The sequence below is a fragment of the Euleptes europaea genome, chromosome 15, assembly GCF_029931775.1.
Source record: "Euleptes europaea isolate rEulEur1 chromosome 15, rEulEur1.hap1, whole genome shotgun sequence".
Lineage (NCBI taxonomy): Eukaryota > Metazoa > Chordata > Lepidosauria > Squamata > Sphaerodactylidae > Euleptes > Euleptes europaea.
This window is the reverse complement of record NC_079326.1, coordinates 50,084,068-50,107,519: the sequence shown is the minus strand read 5'-3', so window position 1 is coordinate 50,107,519 and position 23,452 is coordinate 50,084,068. Positions and strand designations below refer to the sequence as shown.

At 45.0% G+C, this 23,452-nt stretch overlaps 1 protein-coding gene across 2 annotated transcripts in view; it reads right to left on the bottom strand.

The window, feature by feature from the left end:
* Positions 1–6,465: 6,465 nt before the first annotated feature.
* RAPH1 (Ras association (RalGDS/AF-6) and pleckstrin homology domains 1) overlaps positions 6,466–23,452 on the bottom strand; it is a 54,439-nt gene continuing 37,452 nt past the window's right edge. For both annotated transcript variants that reach the window (XM_056861550.1, XM_056861549.1), the window contains 9 exons: positions 22,876–23,035; positions 21,859–21,980; positions 20,244–20,309; positions 16,524–16,667; positions 15,087–15,197; positions 14,075–14,173; positions 12,594–12,714; positions 9,715–9,860; positions 6,466–8,445 (listed from right to left, as the gene is read on the bottom strand). In XM_056861550.1, the coding sequence (XP_056717528.1) occupies positions 6,466–8,445; positions 9,715–9,860; positions 12,594–12,714; positions 14,075–14,173; positions 15,087–15,197; positions 16,524–16,667; positions 20,244–20,309; positions 21,859–21,980; positions 22,876–23,035 (2,949 nt within the window). The remainder of the gene's footprint in view (positions 8,446–9,714; positions 9,861–12,593; positions 12,715–14,074; positions 14,174–15,086; positions 15,198–16,523; positions 16,668–20,243; positions 20,310–21,858; positions 21,981–22,875; positions 23,036–23,452) is intronic.

The following is a 23,452-nucleotide window of genomic DNA, read 5'->3' as shown; positions in this document are numbered from 1 at the left end:
ATTTTTAAAAGGTTTTTAAACTGTACTTGGAATTAACTGTTGCTGTGTACTAAAACCCTCTTGTTACAAGTCCTAAATAAAAACGAAACAAAACAAAGCACACACCCCATAACCCCCCTCCGGTAGAGTCTTGAGGTTGTTCCATACCTGAGCTTTGAATTTTGGGGTGTGGGGGAGGAATGTCTTTTTTTTCCAGGTAAGCCTATAAAAGAAAGAAGAACGAATAAACTTCCAGAAGGACAACACACGGTGGCGACAACTTTAAAAGCAGAGGGGAAAGGGAGGGAACAGATGTAGGTTTCCGCCAGGTGAATTGAGCATCAGGAATAGTAGAGAAAAAGGCCCTTCCTGTCCTCATTCCCAGTGTGCTGGGGCCAGACTGTTCACTCTGAGCCTTTCATGGCATTGATTGTCACTGCTGTGTAGTGGCCAAGGAGGAGGTGACCTGTACTAACCCCACAGTGGAGCACAGAAAAATTTGGGAGGGGGGCTGGTTTGAGCCATTCTCTTCATAATAAAGGCATAAATGTGTCTGGAAATAGTTCGCTTCCCCATCTACCCAAAAATAGCCCACTTCAGTGGATCAGTCTGTACTTTTGAGAGTGCTTGTAGGGACATGGCTGGTGTGACCCTCTGCATCATACAATGGCCGGTTCACTTTTGCTTCCCTGCAGTCAACTGATTTACACGGTTCCCCAGCTTTCCCTTTGTGGGAAACAGAATTGCAGTGGAGATAAGCGGTTGATTTAGTCAGCTCTTCTCCACAAGGTACACCTTAAAGACTATAAAATACCCTATCTCCCCCCTCCCAGGTCCTTCTTAAACTGCATAACCCCTCCTACAAAGTCCCTTCTAGAAATAACCTGTTCATCAACAACCTATACAGCAGAACTTGCTTCAAAGATGGTAAAGTCAAATCTGTAGCTGGCCCAATTACTACACCGCTTGGTCAAGCAGGTACTATTTTTTACCCTCTTCCCTCTAACAACTTTATTTCTGTAGGGGAGTGGTTTTCTCACTACTGTTTCTAGCAGAAACTAAAAATGAAGTAATCACCATTTACCTAGGATGGGAATACATTTGACAGCTTCACCTTCCCTCTCCTGTACAAGTACAGCTCAGCTGTCACACCTGAGGGGGTTCTAGGGCTGTTCGTTGCACAGGTGCATTTCTGCGCTACTGCTGAAACAATCCCCTTGTCAGCTCGGGCAGAAAGATTGAGGCTGCACTCAGGAATCCCTCCTTCAGTCAAAGCCTGTTTTAGGACATTCGTATCCTGTGCTTTAAACTTAAACCCCAGGCAGGTAACAAAGCAGCAGGAAGAGAGGAAGACCTAACAAGAGATGGGTTGTCTCTATAAAGGAAGCCACGGCCCTCAGTTTGCAAGATCTCAGCAAGGCTGTTAGAATAGGACGTTTTGGAGGACATTGATTCATAGGGTTGCCATGAGTTGGAAGCAACTTGATGGCACTTAACACACACACACACAGGCAACAAACAGCAGCTGGAACCATCTTCACGTGTCCCAATTCATGTCGGGAGTTTTCAAAGTGAACATGTGTGAGTCAGCAGGAGCGGAAGGGAGCCTGTCGTAAGATAGACCAGCCATGTGTGCATATGTTGCTTTCTGCAGGAGGCAAATCACCCAGGTGAGAACAAAAACCAGGCAAATTTAACTACATCTTTATTGACTTGTGCATATGCCACAGTATAATGATTTCTGTTAGGTACTTTGTCATGAATTTATGTTGTATTTTTCTCCCATGCTTAAAAAAGTATATTTATACATATTTATAGAATATTCTATATATAACAAAGCTCTCGTCAACCATAAATTACCACTCATAAAAGAGCTTTGCTTTCTTTCTTTCAAGGGGCAGGACGAGGGAGGCAGTCCCACTCAAAGAGGAAATGTGCAATTTTTTTTCCTGTAAAGCAAGTAAACATGAATGTATTTACAGCACTTTGCACAAATCTGCCGCACAGACAAAAACCATGGTTGCAACATTGGTGCGTTACATGTGCATAATCGTTTCCATTAGGCGTTAACTCCACCACCACCTGATACTAACACCGGTCAAAACAAAGCCCAGGTTCCTTCCCACAGTTAAAACCTATGTAGAACAGGGAAAAAAACATGTCAAATACATAGCTTGTGCCACCGCATCAGTAACAGGCCATTTTTTCCTCACATGACATACAGATCAGTGCACAACACACACATTGGGGCTGAAAGATTTGGTCGTTGAGTTTCTCAAATGTTCTTATCTCTCTTCTCTCCCCCCCCCCCCCGGTTTGTGTGAAGAGATTGCTGCCAGCCTAGACAGCTGAGAAATCCTCTATCGGCTCTGGGTTGCCAAGGGCACCACAAAGGCATCCTCCACGCTTAAAAAAACAACCGGACTCAAGGCAACCAGAACCATCTTCTTTCTGGCGAAGCCATGCTCTCTACTTGCGCAAGGTTCACAACTGCACCCATACAGAACAGTCCCGGCAACACACGGACAAACATAATCCAAGCATAATGCTCCATGCCACAAAATCTGTAGGCCCTGCATGGGCAAATTTATCTTGGTTCTTGTGGGTTATCCGGGCTGTGTAACCGTGGTCTTGGTATTTTCTTTCCTGACGTTTCGCCAGCAGCTGTGGCAGGCAGATGTGGCAGATGCCTGCCACAGCTGCTGGCGAAACGTTAGGAAAGAAAATACCTAGACCACGGTTACACAGCCCGGATAACCCACAAGAACCAATGAACTCTGACCGTGAAAGCCTTTGACAATATTTTGAAATTTATCTTGCTCTTGAAGGGCAAGCAAGGCACCCACGGGGGGGATTCCTACCCCAGCAGGGCACCCACAACTGTGCTTGGCATAGGGTATGCCTGACTTGTCTCCTTTCCCCACACAGCTGTAAGGATGGGCGTCATCTGTGTGTGGGAGGGCATTTTTAATGCATAGCTCAAGCTCTGTGGGTGGAGGGTAAACCCTTAACCATTTTTGCTCTTACGTTAGTACTACAGTCTTTTCAAGTCTGGTTAAAAGTATTATCCAGTTTTCAATCCTGGGTTCTATGGTCCAGAGTGGCAGAGGCTTATTATTTTACTGATCGTAAAAGATAGGCAGGCTGTTTAGTGACAGATGATTCAGCTTCAGCACATGTAAGTCGTAAACATTTTCAACACTGAGGAAACCAACTGCAGCTCCAACTAGGGGAACCCCGTTAAGCGAAATACAGGACAACCACGCAGGCAGGTCAAGGAACAGCGGGGCAAGCAACTCTGTACGAACAAGCCGCTACTTTACAATCCCTTTCTAGAAAACCAGGATGCTTGTTAGTAATGTGAACAAATAATCAGAACACTTCTCTATGAAGAATGGGCATCATCAAAAGCCAATGATTTATGTCTCAAAGTACATGGTATTGTGCCTCGCAAACATTTTAACAACTAATTTTCACTACGTGTTCTAAAGCAACCTCACTTTAGAAGATGCTGTTTGGACCCTCCGCCCCGCCTCATTAAAATTTGGATCAAGGAAATGCAAATGATAGAAACGAAGATAACATTTGTGATTAAAACAGCTACGAGCACTGCTGCTTGTCACCGAGGAACTCTTCAAATCATTCCTTAATTTGGAATGCAAAATGAAATGTCGGCTTCTGGACCTAAATACAGACATGCATCTAAGGGCAACAACTGCACAGAAATTTCAGCCTCCATTCTGTTCAAATTAAGCTAACTCAGCTGCCCTGGGGTGCAGAGAGAGCGTTCCAGGCAGTTTTATTAAGGCCAACAGACAGGAGCGACTGTGGCAGAGGGTAAAAGTGTCGCACTGTGGTAGGATTAGTTAAAACCCAAATGGGCAGAGAGCTACATAAAGAAGTCGCCAGCAAAATCTGGGAAGTAGGATGGTTTTTGGTAACTGTTCCCAAAAGAAGCCAAGAGTAACAGGAAAGGCAGTCTCTTCAGCCCTGCTGATGCGGACTGCTTAGCGACGTCCACTGGTACAGAGAGAGAGATAGTCCCCAGAGGTTATTACTGCAAGCGGACTTTTGTCATAAGCAAATAGTGGTTATTCAATTTGGCATTTGCCAGGAAGAAATGCCGACTGGCCCCTGAAGTACCTGTTCCAAGTGGACAAGTATGCAGGGGAAGCGGGCAAACAAACCGATCTTACTAACCCAAAAACAGCTTCGCATATTTCCAGGACCCAGGATGCGCTTGGAGGCTTAAAAAAACCTAAAGCGCTCTTCGTGCCGCCCTAATGATATGCTCATTCTAAAGGCTGGGAATTGGTTCGAGCAACGGCAGGAACAATAAAGTTGGAGCACCAGTGCGTTGTAAGTAAACTGTAACTCTAAGACGCAAGTCAGATATACTGAGCACGATACAACGAAGTAATGCAAATGGTTTTAAGGACACTTTAGAAGCACAAAAATAGAAGAAACCAAACTCTGAATGCCTTGAAAGATACCAAAAAAGTGCCTTCCAACAGCAGAGCTTTAAAAATGCACACAGTGGTATATTCTTATTGCTCAAGTATAACTATGTAAAATAGGAAAATTACACCTGGGAAGAGGGAAAACATAAACTGATTCAACAATCAGACAAGACATGATTGTTCATGTTCTGTATTTAGGATCTCCCCTGTCTAAACTGCACAGGCCAACGATTCCACCAGTTTCTAAGGAAAAACAGTCCCCTTTAGTGTTCAAAAAGACCCCTATTTGAAAAATTTCCTTCATAATACAAATAGGGCTCAAGATAGACCAATTTTTAGAAAACTGTAAGTGATCACATCCCAGAATTAACTAATTTCAGTCACTCATCTCTCTTATTTATGGACACAAAACTATGTAATAGGGGAGGGAGGTTTAAACAGACACCTCAGCTTTAACAGCCCCCCTTAAAACAAAAAGTATTTTTCAAGTAAAGAGCAAATATTACCACAGGCAAATTGCACTCATGATATGAAACTGATGATTAACAGATATGAAACTAATGAACAGTGTAAAGATGCTAAATCTGTTTTAACAATCAGTAATGACCGGTATTCTAATCTGGGTCTTGTATGGTACACACAAAACTTGCTTCCGAAATTGGGATTCCTCACTCAATGAGATTTCTGAGATGATTATGAACGTAGTGCTCCACTTCCATCATGCTAGGAACGGAGGCTGGCTCTCTCCACTCCCTTGCACTTTCTTATGGTGGCTCCCACCGTCACCAGCCAAACTTGGTGACAAGAGAGCTCTGCTGATTACTGCAGCCATCTTTCAGCCGCCCAGACATGTTTCCTTGTGGAGTACCTGCCGTGTTCTCTTGTGAGGAACACACACTAGCTAGCTCCTAAGCAGTCTCTCCTCTCTCTCCCCTCCCCCGGAAATGAATGCAGTATTTGCACATGCAGCTGTACACTTACATGAAGCTTTTCCCTTTAGTAAGAGACTGACGTGCACCAGCCACACCTTGCCACGTTGGGGGCCTAGCACCAGTACCTAACGAATTTAATAGAATCTGTGCTCAGCACACCAGTCTGGAACGGCGCACACGTTACATGCACCACCACCCCTCTAAAGTAAACCCAACGAGTTCAATATAACTTACTCCGCCATGTGACGAGGACAGCAGCTTTCCGGTCTGAGCCTATGCTACCTTCCCATTGTGTTCAACAGGCCTTACTCCCAGGTAAGCGTGGACTCGATTGCAGCCTGTAGTGCGCTAATAAAGAGCTGTGAAGTTTGGAACATTTGTAGTTTTATCAATTAAGAGTTTCCAGAGAGAATGCCTTTATTCTGAATATTTCACTCTACCCCCTGTACAGCACCAGGTCTTTGGGGTGATGTATGGACGCCACCTCGGCAGTAATCATGACCAGAATGTTTTGGTAGGTTTTGTCTGTATTTTCTTTCAATCAATTGACATTGTACAGATACAATCTGCCAGCACCGTATACCCGTCACCAACTGCGAGAAGAAGTTCTTCTGATTTAAAGTGCCCCCGAATATCTTCATTTTCAAAAGGTAAAAAGACTTTACTGATTAACACAGCAATCCCAATTTCTGGTAATATATATTTCAGTTGACTGAAACAATAAATACAGATGTACAAAAACATTCTGGTTAGCCTCTATTGTTGCAATGAAATATTTCACAATATATTATATACCTACATTTATAATACATGCACCAACATGTCTCACGTGGACAGACAACAATTTGCTTTCCTGAACTGCAGGAAAGAAAAAGGTTAATAAAAGGTTTTGGTCCGATCCATTAGGAGGACGTTAAAACTCAGAACGGCCCACCCCTCCAGCCCAAATGACAAACCTTTAGGACTGATCGTGAAAGGGAATGTACGCATTGTTCGTAGCGATTGTTGCAGTACTTCTTTTTTGAACCACAGCTATCGGACAAGACCGAATACCAACGAATCCTGTGTGTTGCCTCGATTTGTTCTCCACCCCCTCACCAGTCTCGAGACAGCTTGGTGTTTTGATCTCGTTTTGGAGGCGCTGGAGGTGGGCCCCTCCGCAACGTTGCATAGCCTGATATGTGAGCGCCTCCAAAGTTGCTGGTCTTCTGCTTGTCTGTAAGGAGTTCTGGAGGAGGCGGGGGCAAAGCCATGTCATCCATCGTAGTGGTCGGCTCTGCCCTGGAAATCCGGGCAGAGGAGAGGGAACCGTGCCGCGTGATGGACTTGCGCTGCAGAGTCCTGTTCAGGTCAGCCAGGAAGCCGGGCTGGACGCTAAGGCCAGACTTGGGGGAAGTGGGCACTTGGGGACTGGGGGTCACCTGCGATTCTGCGATTTCGGCCTGTGTGAGTCGAGTGCTGTCATTGCGTTTGGGGCGGGTTGGAGGAGGAGCTTTCTTCCCCGACGATTTGGACCACGGCTGAGGATTGACCACAGCGACTTTTGGAGAGGTATTACCTGAAAATACAGCTGGAATCTCTACTGGTGGCAGAGGAAGCTCTATTTCAGGTGGTGGAGGAGGGAAGTCTGAATCTGATGGAGGAGAAGGAAACTCTTCCACGGCAACCTTCCCAGGGGCTCCTACGGCTGGGGTTTTTGCTGAGGTTCCAGCTTGCTGTAGAACAATAGGCAGATGGAGCTTTCCTGGCTTTGGAGGAGCGGCAGGGGGAGCTGCAGTCTCCTTGGAAGGAGACCCTGAAGGTTCTGGCGGGTGTGCAAATTTGCTGACCAAGGCGTCCACCGAAGGTCTCTTAGATTCATGGTATTCTGCCGAGCTGTTAGACTTGATGCTGGAGTTGCGCTGAGGGGTAGGGGGTGGTTTCTTTCCTCCAGGACTGGAGGTCTTATTAGCCTTTTTGCCCGGAGAACCACCTGGCTTCTCCGGGGTGGGAGATACCGCTGACGGAGCTGGGGATGGCGGAGGAGGGAATGGGAGGCTACTCTCGGGGGGAGGGGGAGGGAAGTCAGGGGAAGGGGCTGAGGTGGGCTGCCATTTTGGCTTGGCTTTCACCGCCGGAGGGGAGTGGGGGGGAACGCTCAGAGGAGCGGGCTTTAAAGGCTGGGGCTCCGAGACTGGCAAGGGAGGAGGGGGAGGAGGAAGAGGAAACTGACTGGCTATCTGCTTCACAACCGACGGCAGGGGAGACTGGGGGGAAGGAGGAAGCTTACTGGAGTAGCTCTGTTGTTTGGGTAATGTGGGTGGGGGGGTGGGGCCGAGTGGGACTGGAGATAAGGGAATGTGCGGAGTGGTGAAGCTCGGCTGCTTCTTCATGGCCGAAGGAACAGGAGCGGGGGTGGGGTGTGTGGGGTGCGTCACTACAGGCGAGGCGGCTTTTGTGCTGTTCTGTGTAGGCAAAGTCATGACCGGCTTGGGCGGGGCTTGTGGAGGTGGGGGCGCAGGCATCGGGGGCGGTGGGGGCGGTGAAGCTGCCACTGCCACAACAAGTGGGAGCTGAGGAACGTTCTGATGAACCTGGTGGATTTTGAGAGGGGGTGGCGGAGGGGGCGGCGGGGTGAACTGCGGCACCGACAGGTTGGAGGGCACCGGCTTCATGAGCTGTGCCATGGCGGAGCCTGGGGTGGGGGGAGGCGGTGGGGGAGGTGGGGGAGGGACCACACCGTTCGGGGGCAGCAGGGTCAGAGGCTTTCCTGGGGGTGGCAGCAGTGGTGGCTGCTGTGTCATGAGGGGTGGCTTGAAGAGCAGCCCCCCATGCTGAGAGGCATTCTGCAGTCTGGTGATGGTGCTGTACTTCACAAAGACGGTCGCCGAGCCCCCTCCCGATGGCACAGATTGGCTGGGGAGAGGGGGAGGTGGTGGCGGCGGTGGGGGAGGAGGCGGGGGAGGTGGCGGCGGGGGTGGGGGGAGAGGGGGAGACGGCTGTGATGCTGCTGTATATGGGGCAGCCGTTTTGGTTTGGGGTGACAAGGGAGTGGCCAGTGAAGGAAACGGTCGATTTATCGAGTCCATTCTGGCCTAAAAGAAAAGGGGGGGACAGAGGTAAAAATTAAAAATGTGTTTATGGCAGAGGCAACCGATTAGTAAACCTTCCCAGCACAATGAAGGAAAAACAGCTAACATTTATTCCAGAAAACTCAAACTTGAACCAGCAGGTAAGGGAGATATGCTGAAGATATTCAGAAACTCCTGAAATCTGATAGGGAGCTCTAAATGGATTTATTTGGCATCCCTGTTGCTTTTCAAAGCACCAGCCCTACCAGCGGCAGAGAGGCAACACTCCAGAATCAAACGCAGAGCTGAGCGCCACTGAAAATGCATAAGAGCTTGGTGGGCAGAGGGATTTTTTTCTAAAAAGTGAAAACCGTAACAGAAGACTGAAAGTGCGAGTGAAGACATGCATGGATTGTTACATGGAGGGTGGGGAAGAGAGAGGCCAAACAAAAACAAGCAAAGCAACATAAGAACAGGGATCAGTTACTTGGACCATTTCTATTTTTAAAAACCACAGGGCACAAAATGTGCAACGTTAGTTTAAAGGATGCCTTGCCCTGTGCAATTCTTTCAGCCAACCGTCACACTGCGTACTGATTTAGCAAGAAAACTTTAAAATTGCGGATTCTAATGCAATAAATATATGCTTTAAAATTTTGGATTCTAGTGCAATAAATATATGCTTATCGCTGCACCAAGGAAGCGTCAGAAACTCCAAAAGGAGCGGCGCGGTACCAAATCCATCACTCCGGAAATGGTGACCTACGCTAAAGTAGAACTGTGACAGATGGATAGTGAGATGTGGGGTATACGTGACACTATCAAATGAGGGTGCTGAAAAAGGGCTCAGGCACTTGTGGGATAATCAGTATATTTAAAGAAGATTAGATCTCTTGGGAGGAAAAAAGTTAGTCTGCCTGATTCTGCCGTCATTCACCCGGGTTAATAGGTCAAACAAGGCCCCTGACCTGAACGCTACACCCCTGTTTAAGCCATCACTGCGGTGGAGCTCTGAGCTGTTCCGGGTTTGGCATTTGCAACACGAGACTGCGAGGCGACAGGAAAAACAAAACAAAAACAGCATAAAAACACAGGGGAGAGATCCGAAAGGGTGAGCAAGGGCTGACAGGAAGCAACCGCTACCGCAAACGGAGGCTAAGCTGTTCCTTAATTCCATGGAATGGCAGCTCCATATGGATTTTGGCTTCCGGTTTGCATTGGAATTGGGACATATAAGCAAAGCCAATATTGAAGTATGAAATTCCAAAGCTGGCACTGATAGTGGGTACTTACGCTAATCTTGCTGGACTCTTCCAGCTGGGTGCCCCGTTTCCAGGCCTCTGAGAAGATGGAGCTGACAATACTTTGTGAACGGATATGTCCCATTTGGGTGTCTGAAACCCCACTATCAGACTGATTAGAATGATTGGACTGAGATTCTGTTGAAAGAAATATAAGAAAAAATGTGTGCGTGTCTCTCTCTTCCCCTCTGAATTAAAGAGTACGCAACCTACAAACATGGGCAGTGTGTAAACCAGCTTACAGATAGTAAAATAAGAGCACAGAATATATATTTCAGTAAGCCTACACAATAATGATGCGTGGGATTCAACAGAAATGTCCAGAGTCCAACCCAAGGGTACTAACACTTAAAAAAAAACAAACGGTGATGCCCGCCGGGTCAAGACAGTGATCCAAGATCAATCCATATCTGGATAAGGGATGAAATGCCGTCGCATTCGGCAGCACGCTTTTAGATCTGATCCGCTGATGACAACCAAAGACTCACCTTGGGCAACTGCAACAACAGCGCATGGCATAGGCAGCTAAGGTACGCTGGGAAGGAGAGAACAGTGCATGCTCCTGGGACGCCCGCAAGGAGAAATCCCCTTTGATGATAGCCCCACATAGCATATTTGGGTTTTTAATTTTTAAAATTTAAATATAGCAGTGCAAATCCAATCAACCATCAACTTTCAACAACATACACGATGACAAACAGTTATTTATAAATGACTATGCAACATGTGGAAGAGAAAAATGCCACATACTAAGTTCTATCTGTCCTGGGATCATAAAAGATGATTTTAAAAGACAAACACCTTGGGTAACTGACCGTATACAGTCACAAAAAAAGTTTCACAATCCTAAATGCCTATATTACTGCTAAAATAGTGTTTTCCAGATCTGAATGGGTTAACAATATTTCATCAGCATAAGGACTGATCTGGAACATCTACTTTTACCCCTTTGATCTGATCTCACCATTTCGGCTAAAGGTGCCGTAGCGATGGTAAAAAAAAATAAAAATTCCAGAGTGTCTCTTGGTAGAGGCAAATGAAATTGTTTGCTCTATGAACTACAAATGAGGCTCTTGGCTGTTTATACATGGCTTTCATCATATTGAAGAAATTACCATAGAGTGGGACCTTTGTATCTGTGAGACGGCTTCTCCCGATACGCCCCCCGGAGAGCATTACGCTGCGCAGAAGCCAACTTACTGGTTGTCCCCGGCCAGAGAAGTGTCTGGCTGTCCTCAACCAGGGCCAGGGCTTTTCCATCCCCGGCCCCGGCCTGCTGGAACTCTCGCTCAGATGAGACTGGGGCCTTGAGGGATCTTACCCTGTTCCGTAGGGCCTGTAAGTCCGATATGTTCCGCCAGGCCTATGGTTGAGGGCGGCGACGGTTTTCCATCAGAGCTGGCCTCCATCTCCCCCATACTTTTCTTACTATTCAAGTGGAGGAGCCTGGCTGCCTTTTGTGAATTGGCCAAGACCCTGTGCGCCAAATTTGAGCACCAGCTGATTCTGATTTTAATTGATCTTAACTGAGAATTGCTGGTTTAAATTAACACTATCCGGAATACGTTTTATTGTATTTTATTAGATATTGTTGATGTTACCCACCCTGAGCCCGGCCTTGGCTGGGACAGAGGGCGGGATATAAATCCAATAAATAAATAAAAATTGGAAGGTCTGAGATAAGGCTACTCCACCCTATCAAAGGTTTTTTTCTGTGTCATTTTATTTATTACAGCTGAGCTACTTGTTGCTAAGATTGTTCGTCTTGTACAATCCACTATTGTTCTCCCCCTTATATTTGCAATTTGATAATGGTTTATATTTAGATATAATCAGTCTGAGCCCTTTTTTTGATTTCTGGACTCTGGATTCACAGCTGAATACAATGTTTTGACTGATATGGCAAATTATCAGGGAAAACAGAGCTGTTGGCATTGAATTTGGATATGTAGAAGAAGCATAAAAATCTGAAAGTCTGGACTTATTTCGGTCTACCTCTCCTGCCCAATTATTTAGGAATTTGGCTCTACTCTAATACTGCAGATTTATACAACAATAACTATGTAAAACAGATTAGGCCTAGATCAGAAAGGATCTAAATTGGCTTCATTACAAAAATATGAGGAAAAATCAATGTAAAACTGATGACGCTACTCAGGATCCTTTATCTTTTTGAAAATGTTAATTTATCTAGGCAAATATTTCAATATGCTTCCTTCTGTTGCAAAAGAAGTTTCACGTGGGGTAGTAGCTTGTTTGTGAATGAGTATGTAGGTAATTATGTTTGCATAACCAAAGAAATTTAAATGCATACACTGTAATCCATTCTTGACTCAAACTTTTCAAGTAGCTACAGATACAAGGTTAGGTGCATTTTTAAGGAATTTTCAGTTTAGAGGAGCACGAACATTTTGCTGTCAGAAACCAGATTGTGAAGAGAACAAAATGGTTTGCCAGCCAATTGCTGGCACTATGAGCGAACCACCCATGTTTTCCATAATCTTCAAACAAGAACAAGAAAAGTTGTTTTTTATATGGTGACTTTCTCTACCATTTAAGGAAGAATCAAACCGACTTACAATCACCTTCCCTTTCTTCCCCACAACAGACACCCCTGTGAGGTAGGTGAGGCTGAGAGAGCTGTAAGAGAACTGTGACTAGCCCAAGGTCACCCAGTTGGCTTCATGTGTAGGAGTGGAGAAACAAATCCAGTTCACCAGATTAGCGTCCGCCGCTCATGTGGAGGAGTGGGGAATCAAACCCGGTTCTTCAGATCGGAGTCTACCACTTCAAACCACCCCTCTCCACTACACCACACCGGCCTCACACACAATATATCTCTTTTTTTCCCCAAGGCTTACTGGGACTTACCTGGTAAACTAGATGAGCTAGATCCTGACTTAATACTAGAGCTGGACAGAGATGTCCAATCATATGCTGACTCTGTCCTTTTCAGCGCTTCTTGATAGTTCACATATAATTGTTTCCCATACTGAAAAATATAACAGGGGAAGTGTTAAACACTCCTCAAGTCTACCTTTACCAGTTGCATAATTCAAGTCCCCATCCCCTTTTACAGAGAAGCAGGCTAGATATTGACAAACATGGGCTGTAAGATCAACTGCAGTGGAAGCTTCATTGTGTTTTTGGCCAAGAAAGTTGGAAACAGCTGCTTGTCTTACGGAATAATATCAAACTACCTGGCAAAATGTGTGGAAAGCGCAGTAAGATCATAACTGGCCCCTTACAGCAAACCTTTGAGCTCCAAACAATCATTTGTCTGACACACTGACTGCTAGTTCTCCAATCAGATTTACCTTTCTGCAATCCATGCAGGCATTGGCTGAAAAATCAATCGGAAAAACTGAACAGCAATCGGAAAAACTGAACAGGGCTCTGAAGCAGACTTGGACAATAAAATGAAAGAATCCACACATGCATGCCCGAGTACTCAGAAATTTGTAACCTGGAATCTTAGAAAGCAGTAATAGGGCCATTTGTTTGAACACATGAAGCTACATTATATATAGGCTATGCAGAGGCAGGCACTGGCAAACCACCTCTGTTCGTCTCTTGCCTTGAAAATCCTACCGGGTAGCCATAAGTCAGCTGTGACTTGACGGCACTCTCCACCGAACCAGAGTTACATCTCTAACTGGGATCCTCTGTGCAAAAAAGAAGGGAAGAAAGAGAGCCCCTGAACAAGCTTGTGTGCACATCCCTCTTTCACACTGGTTAAAAATGATGGCTGAACGCAGCAAGTGTGTTGGGGGGATCCAACCCATTATTCTGTTGGTGTTGCTGGATTGCTTATCTTCCCCATGCCCTGGAGACAAATGTAAATAAGAATTGGCTTGAGACGGCTTTTTGCTTGATGGCCTACGATAAGTCATTCTGGCTTCCAAGAGACTAGAGTTGCACAAACACAACAGCGAGAGCCCAAATAATCTCTTATACATATACAGATGCAGCAGTCACCCCTCCAAAATATAGCTGAGTGCCTTGGCTTCTTTTCCTGGGCTGAGCGAATGGCTCCCCGAATCCTTATGTGCAAGTTAACTTGTACACCAGACAAAAACAGCACCAGTATTCTCGATGCGGAGGGAAGGTGGCATGGTGCCCGATCTCATTAGATATCAGAAGCTAAGCAGGTCAGTACTTGGAAGGGATACCTCTAAAGAAGACTGCAGAGGAAGGCAATGGGCAAACCACCTCTGCTTCTCACTTGCCTTGAAAGCCCCTTGCTGGGGCCGCCGCAAGTCAGCTGCGACTTGACGGCACCTCACACACACACTCTCGATGCAGGAGGAATGTTAAGTCACGAGGTCTTGTGCACATAAAGAAATATTTACCTTAGCTATACGGATTCCATTTACCCATTGATGCAACGTTCTGACATCGTCACAGCACAGATACTTAATATATTGGGATTTCTTCTGGATCTGGGGATGCTGCAAGAGGAAGACTCGACGTGACCCACAAAAGTAGCACAGACGCACAATAAGAAAAGAAGCGGTATAAGAAGAAAGCGGTATAATCACATTCACAGTGATTACTTATACTCCACAACAGTACTTCATTTTTGGGTTTAAGAACTCAACAACCCGAGGAAGGAATGCCACAAAAATACTCTGGGACATTATACTTAATCTATTATCACTATTGAACTGCCTTGAAAGTTGTTTTCTGTTGCCCCAGAAGGTCGGACCAGAACCAATGGGATGAAATTAAATCAAAAAAATTTCCGTCTAGACATTAGGAAGAATTTTCTAACAGTTAGAACGGCTCCTCAGTGGAACAGGCTTCCTCAGTAGGTGGTAAGCGCGCCTTCCCTGGAGGTTTTTAAGCAGAGGCTAGATAGCCATCTGTCAGCAATGCTGATTCTATGACTTTAGGCAGATCATGAGAGGGAGGGCATCTTGGGCATTTTCTGGGCATGGAGTAGGGGTCCCTGGGGTGTGGGGAGGGAGGGAGTTGTGAACTTCCTGCATTGTGTAGGGGGTTGGACTAGACTCTGGTGGTCCCTTCCAACTCTATACTTCTATAAAACACAATTAACAGTGCAATCCCAGAAAGAGCTGGACCAGCCTAAAGGCCACAGAAAATCACAGAAAAAGCCAGAGTAACTCTGCATAGGACTTCACAGTAAGAAGCTGCCTATGGGCAAATATGGAATCTAACATTCAGACTATCAGAGACAACAGCATATTCTTCAATTTTGCAGTTTCACAAATTGGGGGGGGGGAGGGGATTGTTGCTAAAGGTAGGAGCAGGCTGTGCATTGTGGCATACCAACATCTTTCTCCCCCGCCCCTTGACCTTCTTACTCCCCTTCGAAAGCGACAACTCTTACTCAGCAGTTACCTTCAGTACTAGACAATAGTCTGTCGGGGCTTTATACTTGTTCCGATAGTCTTGCCCATAGTAAACATTCACATGGTCAAGCTGAAGAAAGCACACAAGATCCCGTGAGACCTATAACACAAACACGTTTTGTCATGATAAAAAAATTCAGTTTGCCCTTAAATTTGGCTTATCCTAAAATTCCTAAAACCTTTCTGATTTAAGTAAATATCAAAAAGGCCTTGATCCTTCCCTCCTCACATGGGTAATCTCAGCTAGAAACGAATTTTCCCAGCTAGAAACGAATCCAAAGCTGGATGCAACAGTTCCAGGAGTGAATCTGGGAGGGCCAATTAGAACTAGTTCTGCTGCCAGGAACACACAGCGGAATCAAAATTCAAAAGTCATCTGCCCATAAAACTTGTAGGTCCTGGATGGGAACGAATCATCAGAAATTATAAGCAGGTGGAATGAATTTTCACAAGAGCATGAAATTTTTTTTGCTGCAGTACTCAAATATTTATGATAGAATACACCAGGAAGTTAGAAAAATGCTTTGGATAGAATAAATACACCATGGCAGTGGAAGTGCTAAAAGAAAGAGTATGCAAAGATTTGTTATCAACTGCTGTTTAATAGGCGCTATCACCATCATTGCAGACATTACAACAAACTGAAATTAAGCAGCAGTTGGGAGCTTTGGGCAGAAAAGCTGTCTTTCTTTTTTTTTGCTGTGTTCATCTGCTCCCCTTGCTCCATCTTGGAGACTGCAAGTTCTACTGGGATTTCCTAGCAACGGTCAAATTTTAATGGAACTATGACACTGGGTAAGCTGCGTTAGTGAGCCCTGTGGCGCAGAGCGGTAAGCTGCAGTACTGAAGTCCGAAGCTCTGCTCATGACCTGAGTTCAATCCCGATGGACGTCGGTCTCGGGTAGCCGGCCAAAGGTTGACTCAGCCTTCCATCCTTCCGAGGTTGGTAAAATGAGTACCCAGCTTGCTAGGAGTAAAGTGTGCATGACTGGGGAAGGCGATGGCAAACCACCCCGTAAACACAGTCTGCCTAGTAAACGTCAGGATGTGACATCACCCCATGGGTCAGTAGTGACCCGGTGCTTGCACAGGGGACTACCTTTACCTTAAGCTGCAGTAACTCTCCAGCAAACACAACGGCTTGGAAACCACCAAAATTCTTCGCTAATGGAAAGGAGTTTGGTCAGCAGAGTCTGACCTCATTGACTCCCCCAAAGTGCCCCCCCAATGCTACTCTGGGGGGACAGGGGATATCCCTAGGAACAAAAAGCTTGAGGAAAGACGCTTAGCAGGAGGAAGGTACTGGTGAAAATTCCCTCCTTCCACCTGTGGAAACCATCAGCAGGATCCAACCCACAGACTCCAAAATGACTGAAAACCAGTTTAATGCAACTAGACCTAATAGCTTTGGAAAGAGGAACCTCACCTTTGCCTTCCCTTTTGGAACATAGTAGATTCCGGAAGCTCGCAGGAGAAAGTACCGCTTCTTCCAGGACTTTTTGCCATCATCTTTCAACCACAGCACTCCCTCAATTTCTGGAACTGTTACTGAGCTTCCACAAAAACACTCCTAGAGAAACAGAAGGCATCAGGCCAAACATTCTGACATATCACAGGAATATTTCTTCAAAACATACGTACAACATTTTTCAGTCTTGAATCCTCAGGTTTTCCACTGGTATCTGTTAGTGACAGTGTAAGTACTTGGCATTCAAAAACATTCTGACATAAGAACATAAGAAAGGCCCTGCTGGATCAGACCAAGGCCCATCAAGTCCAGCAGTCTGTTCACACAGTGGCCAACCGGGTGCTTCTAGGAAGCCACAAACAAGACGACTGCAGCAGCACCATCCTGCCTGTGTTCCACCACACCCAAAATAATAGGCATGCTCCTCTGATACTAGAGAGAATAGGTATGCAGCATGACTAGTATCCATTCTAACTAATAGCCATGAATACCCCTCTCCTCCATGAATATGTCCACTCCCCTCTTAAAGCCCTCCAAGCTGGCAGCCATCACCACATCCTGGGGCAGGGAGTTCCACAATTTAACTATGCGTTGTGTGAAAAAATACTTCCTTTTATCTGTTTTGAATCTCTCGCCCTCCAGCTTTAGCAGATGACCCCGTGTTCTAGTATTATGGGAGAGGGAGAAGAACTTCTCCCTGTCCACTCTCTCCAAACCATGCATAATTTTATAGACCTCTATCATGTCTCCGCTTAGCCGCCTTCTTTCCAAGCTAAACAGCCCTAAGCGTCTTAACCGCTCCCCATAGGACAGTTGCTTAGTCCCCTAATCATTTTGGTTGCTCTTTTCTGCACCTTCTCAAGCTCTGTAATATCCTTTTTTAGGTGTGGTGACCAGAACTGTACACAGTATTCCAAGTGTGGTCTCACCATAGATTTGTACAAGGGCAGTATGATATCAGCAGTTATATTCTCTATTCCTCGTCTAATTATGGCCAGCATAGAATTTGCCTTTTTTACAGCAGCCGCACACTGGGTTGACATCTTCATTGAGCTATCCACTACCACCCCAAGATCCCTTTCTTGGTCTGTTGCTGCCCGCACGGATCCCATCAGTGTATATGTGAAGTTGGGATTTTTTGCCCCAATATGCATCACTTTACACTTACTCACATTGAATCTCATTTGCCATTTTAATGCCCATTCTTCCAGTATGCAGAGATCCTTCTGGAGCTCTTCACAGTCCGATTTTGTTTTAACCACCCTAAATAATTTGGTGTCATCTGCAAACTTGGCTACTTCACTGTTTAACCCCAACTCCAGGTCATTGATGAACAGGTTGAAAAGCACCGGTCCCAACACAGATCCCTGAGGCACCCCACTGCTCACATCCCGCCATTGTGAGAACTGACCATTGATTCCTACTCTCTGCTTCCTATTTTTCAGCCAGCTCTCAATCCATAAGAGGACTTGTCCTCTTATCCCATGACTATGAAGTTTGCTTAGCAGTCTTTGGTGGAGGACTTTGTCAAAAGCTTTTTGGAAATCCAAATACGCAATATCCACAGGCTCATTCCTGTCCACATGCTTACTGACGCTTTCAAAAAAACTCTAATAGGTTAGTGAGACAGGACCTACCCTTACAGAAGCCATGTTGTGTTTTGCCCAGCAGACCTTGCCCTTCTATATGCTTGACAATTCTATCTTTAATAATGCTTTCCACTAATTTACCCGGAACAGACGTTAAGCTAACTGGCCTGTAATTTCCTGGGTCCCCACTGGAACCTTTTTTATAAATGGGTGTTACATTGGCCATTCTCCAGTCCTCTGGTACAGAGGCTGATCGAAGGGACATATTACATATCTTTGTTAGAAGTTCAGCAATTTCCCATTTGAGTTCTTGAAGAACTCTAGGATGAATACCATCTGTTCCCTGTGACTTGTTAGTTTGCAGTTTATCTAGACGTTCTAGGACTTCCTGCCTTGTTACCACTATTTGCCTCAGTTCCTCATTTTCCCCTCTCCAAAATCTCTGTTCAGGAGAAGGAATCTGCCCTGTATCTTCAACAGTGAAGACAGATGAGAAGAATTCATTTAGTTTCTCAGCAATCGCTTTATCCTCCCTTACAGTTCCTTTACTCCCATTGTCATCCAATGGTCCAACCGCTTCCTTAGCTGGTTTCCTACTCCTAATATACTTAAAGAATTTCTTATTGTTTGTTTTGATGTGTTTAGCAATAAGCCCCTCAAAAAAATTTTTGCATCTCTAATTATCTGCTTGCATTTCCTTTGTGCAAGTTTGTGTTTGCTTCTGTTCGTCTCGTTTGGGCAAACCTTCCAGTCTCTGAAGGAAGACTTTTTTTCTCTAATTGTTTCCTTCACCTTACCCGTTAGCCATGGTGGTGACCTCTTGGACTTATTACTACCTTTCCTGACCTGCGGTATACAAGCAAGCTGAGCCTCTAGTAATGTGGACTTGAGTAACCCCCAAGCCTTTTCAAGAGATTTAACCCTCTTAACCATTCCTTTCAACTTCCTCTTTACCAGTTTTCTCATCCTATATTGCTGTTTGGCTAGTTTCCTAGTAAAGGAAATTCTACAACTTAGCAAGGCAGATGCGTTTTGCAGTAGCCTTTACGGAAAATAATTTTCAGGCATCATCTGCCCTATTTGCAGTTTTACACTGCAGATGCACTCTTGACACAGAGCGGGTAGGAAACCTTAAGGTATGATGCAGTTGTGAGCTCCGGATGTTTTCATTTTTCCTACTTTCCAGGCACATATTCTAAGAATCACAGAATCATACAGTTGGAAGGGGCCATACAGACCATCCAGTCCAACCCCCTGCTTAATGTAGGATCAGCCTAGAGCATCCCTGACAAGTGCTTGTCCAGCCTCTGCTTAAAGACTGCCAGTGAGGGGGAGCTCACCACCTCCCTAGGGAGCTGATTTCACTGTCGAACAATTCTTACTGGGGGAAAAAAGTTGCCTAATATCCAGCCGGTACCTTTCGGTCCCAATTTAAGCCCATTCTTGAGAGTCCTATCCTCTGCTGCCAACAGGAACAGCTCCCAGCTCCCTGCCCTCCACTAAGTGACAGCCCTTCAGATACTTAAAGAGAGCAATCATGTCCCCCCCTCAACCTCCTCTTATCTAGACTGAACATTCCTTAAACATTCATAGCCCTTCTTTTCTTATATGACATGTCCTTAACCAAGGTTTGGAACTCTGTCCTAATGAACACCTCGAAGAACTAGCCTTTACACACTCTGGCTCCTTTTCCCTCTGGGACTAACCAGCCACCTTTCTATCAGATTAGAAATGTTTCTGCTACAGCTCACATAGAATCATACAGTTGGAAGGGACGAACAGGATCATCTAGTCCAACCCCCTGCACAATGCAGCAAAATTCACAACTACCTCCCCCCCACACACCCAGTGACATCACTCTATAAACATTTGCACAGATTTACTGAGACTTTTTGCGTCCCTTTCAAGATCCTAATTCCTATATTGAAAGCTCTGGAGTTCTTCACGTGTCTTTCGGCTCTGTCAGCCTCATTTTTTTTTGGGTCCCACTTTTAGGCTTGCTGACTGCCGCTTGTCTTTACCTGGCCAGCAAACCTTTCCATGTTAGTGACAGAGACAGGGAAACAGCCTTTGCTCTAGGAAGTCTTACCTCCAGTAGTACTTCCTTGTTCCTGTCTGCCATTTCAGAGGTCTCTCTTTTCCCCAGAAGATAATTCTGTTAAGAAACACATTGAGACTTCAAGTGAAACATCTCTATTTGGAAATGAAACTAAGTCACCCCAATCTTTTGACGCGTACACTGTTAAGAAAGTTGGGCTTACAAAAAATAATTGTCTGGTTTTCCGGAAAAAAGATCTCGGTCTCTCAAAAAGGTAATATTTGACATTTTATTTAAAACATGTCTCTCTCCACAGTCCTTTAAGTGTAAGGTAAGTAACGACAATCTTTATGTAATATTGAAAACAAGCATTATACCCACACACACATTAATCATAATGGCCACCATATTAATTCTTAACCACAGAAAATCTCTTCAGGTACTAAAAACTGCCCTCAAAGGAATTTTAAAGCTGCTAGTAAGACTCTCATCAGATCTCAGAAGCTAAGCAGGGTCAGCCCTGGTTAGTATTTGGATGGGAGACCACCAAGGAAGTCTAGGGTTGCTATACAGAGGAAGACACTGGCAAAACCACCTCTGTTAGTCTCTTGCCTTGAAAACCCCCGAAAGGGGTCGCCGTAAGTCGGCTGCAACTTGACGGCACTTTACACACACACACAAAAGACTCTCATACAACTGCATGATTCCTCAGTATTCTAAAACTAAAAGGGTTCAAACTTCTAAAATTCTCCAGAAAAACGAATTGGTCCTTGGGAAGTGACTAAGCAACAGTGTCCCCAAAAGTATAATTCTCAGGATGGCAACACTACCATTTCCCCCATGGATAGTCTTCATAAGTTTACCGAAGTGCCATCTCCATGCATGGAATGCTATCAGTACCATCTGACAACTTGGGGAGAGTAATTTTTAATACAGCCTTCATTTCTGGTTGGGTACAGATGAAAAAAATCACCATAGGGCTAGATGCTACAGAGGAAGAACTTCCTACATATCTACATATGAACTGCTGTACATTTACAACCAGAAGCTATGGTGTAAAGTAGTCAATGGTAGCTACCCTCAATCACAAGGACATGCTTTTATTGGAATACACACAAATTAGGTCTCTCAATACTGGACAGAGTAGAACTGACTTGTGAGTATGTTACCACGTACTATCTACTAGATTACACACTCCCTCCCCTCCAACCTTCAGGTGTTTAGCTACATGAGATACCTCAAAAGGATCCAATGTATTTAAAACTGTCTGACAAAATCATTCTTCCCTGCAACCCCCACAACGCGAACAAAGGATGCACAACTCTTGCATTCAGTTAGCGGAAAATATACGTTTAATTGTGTTGGTGGAAACTTCCACTACACCATGTAATCAGACCAGCAAAATTATGTGATGTTAGGTTGTGTAAAGCAGCGCTTCCAGGTGGGGATGGGTAGAATGACCCACAAAGGTCGCAGCGTTCCATTCCCCTGTTAAGATTTCTTGTTTACTGACAGATCAGCAACTGCTTCTGCTTAATACTCCCCTCCTCCCCGGTATTATTTTTAATCCATTAAAGATGAGAAAAAGGGATGACAGAAAAAGTGTTTAATTACACACAGACACAAATAATTACTACACACAAAACCCCAACACACCCAGACTCACCTGGGGATTTTTGAAAAGTGCATATTTTTCTATACGTTCTACAAACATAAGCTTGTTTTGACTGTCTCTTGTCCAGTTGAGGAGATTTTCGACTAAATTTTCGTGATCTTCGAAGATTCTCTCTGCATAACGAAATGGAATACGCTATAACAGATACTCTAAACAAGCCTCCTGGTTTTGCAAGTGATACCAGTGGCTTTGTGGCAAATGACAACACTATGGCAGAGTTTCTAGCCGACACTCCAGAAACACTAACAACTGGGGCAAGTATATTTTGCAGTTTTATGATTCCAACAATGCACAAGCACACTATGAATGTGCCTTTCTCATGGTCATCAGGGCCCAGAGTGTAAACCAACTACATTATGAACCCAAAAGCCTCATTGTGCATAGATGGGGTTGTGCATGCACAAACAACCTTTTAATGGACTCTGTGGAACAAAGAAGTAGCTGTTCAGCACTGAAAGCCGTTCTATGCAGGACTCTCTCTCTCTCTCTCTCTCTCTGCATTATTGAATTCAGCCTATTTTTTTAAAGAAAGAAGAGTCTACTACAGTAAGGACTCAAGTCTATCATTTCATTACCACCACAGATAGAAGGGAAACAAAATCAATGAAAAGGAGAAAGTTTAGGAAGAAGAGTTGGTTTTTATATGCTGACTTTCTCTACCAATTAAGGAAAACCAGCTTACTATCTCCTTCTCTTCCCCCTCCACACAACAGACACCCTGTGAGGTAGGTGGGGTTGAGAGAGTTTGGAGAAAATTGTGACTAGCTCAAGGTCACCCAGCTGGCTTCATGTGGCTTCAAGTCCTATATCGTTAAGATGTTATCAAATGTATTTCATTGACATGTTTGAAAACTGAAAACCAGAAAGATTAAAAAAATCAGATTATTAACACTGACTAAATTAATGAAGATTTGCACACTAGGATTTCACTTGTTAAGTTTGGTCTGGGGGTGGGGGAGCATGAAGAAGCCTGGGAAAAGATTATTCTGCAAAGCTTGCTTTACTAACCCATTTGTAATTCCGAGATGGTTTCTACCAAGGACCAGTCTAAGCTAAAGCCACAGTGAGATTTGTCCATCAAGTTGTCCAGCACTTGTCTCACTGTCTGCCTCTCATCGACCATCATCGTCTTGGAGCTGTCGTCGGACATGTGGACACGTATCACCAGCTGGACAGAGAAAGAATGGCGAGTTATGGAGAAAGGCCGTGGCCCAGTGGTACAGCATCTGCTTTGCATGCAGAAAGTCTCAGGTTCAATCCCCGGTGTCTCCCGTTAAAAAGGTGATGTGAAAGACCTGTGCCTGAAGAGCCGCAGCCAGTCTGCATAGGCCAGTGGTCGGCAAACTCATTAGTCAACAGAGCCAAATATCAACAGTACAACGATTAGGATTTCTTTTGAGAGCCAAAACGCCTTTTAACAACCATTCATGCACGGGAGGTTTTGCCTTGGATTTGCCGCTCTCTAGATGCACATTTTCCCCATCTGCATTCTCAAAACTCTGCAGGGGGGCTTATTGTTGAGTTTTGAGAATCTGGATGGGGAAAATGTGCATCTGAGTGGCAAATCCAAGGCAAAACCTCCCAT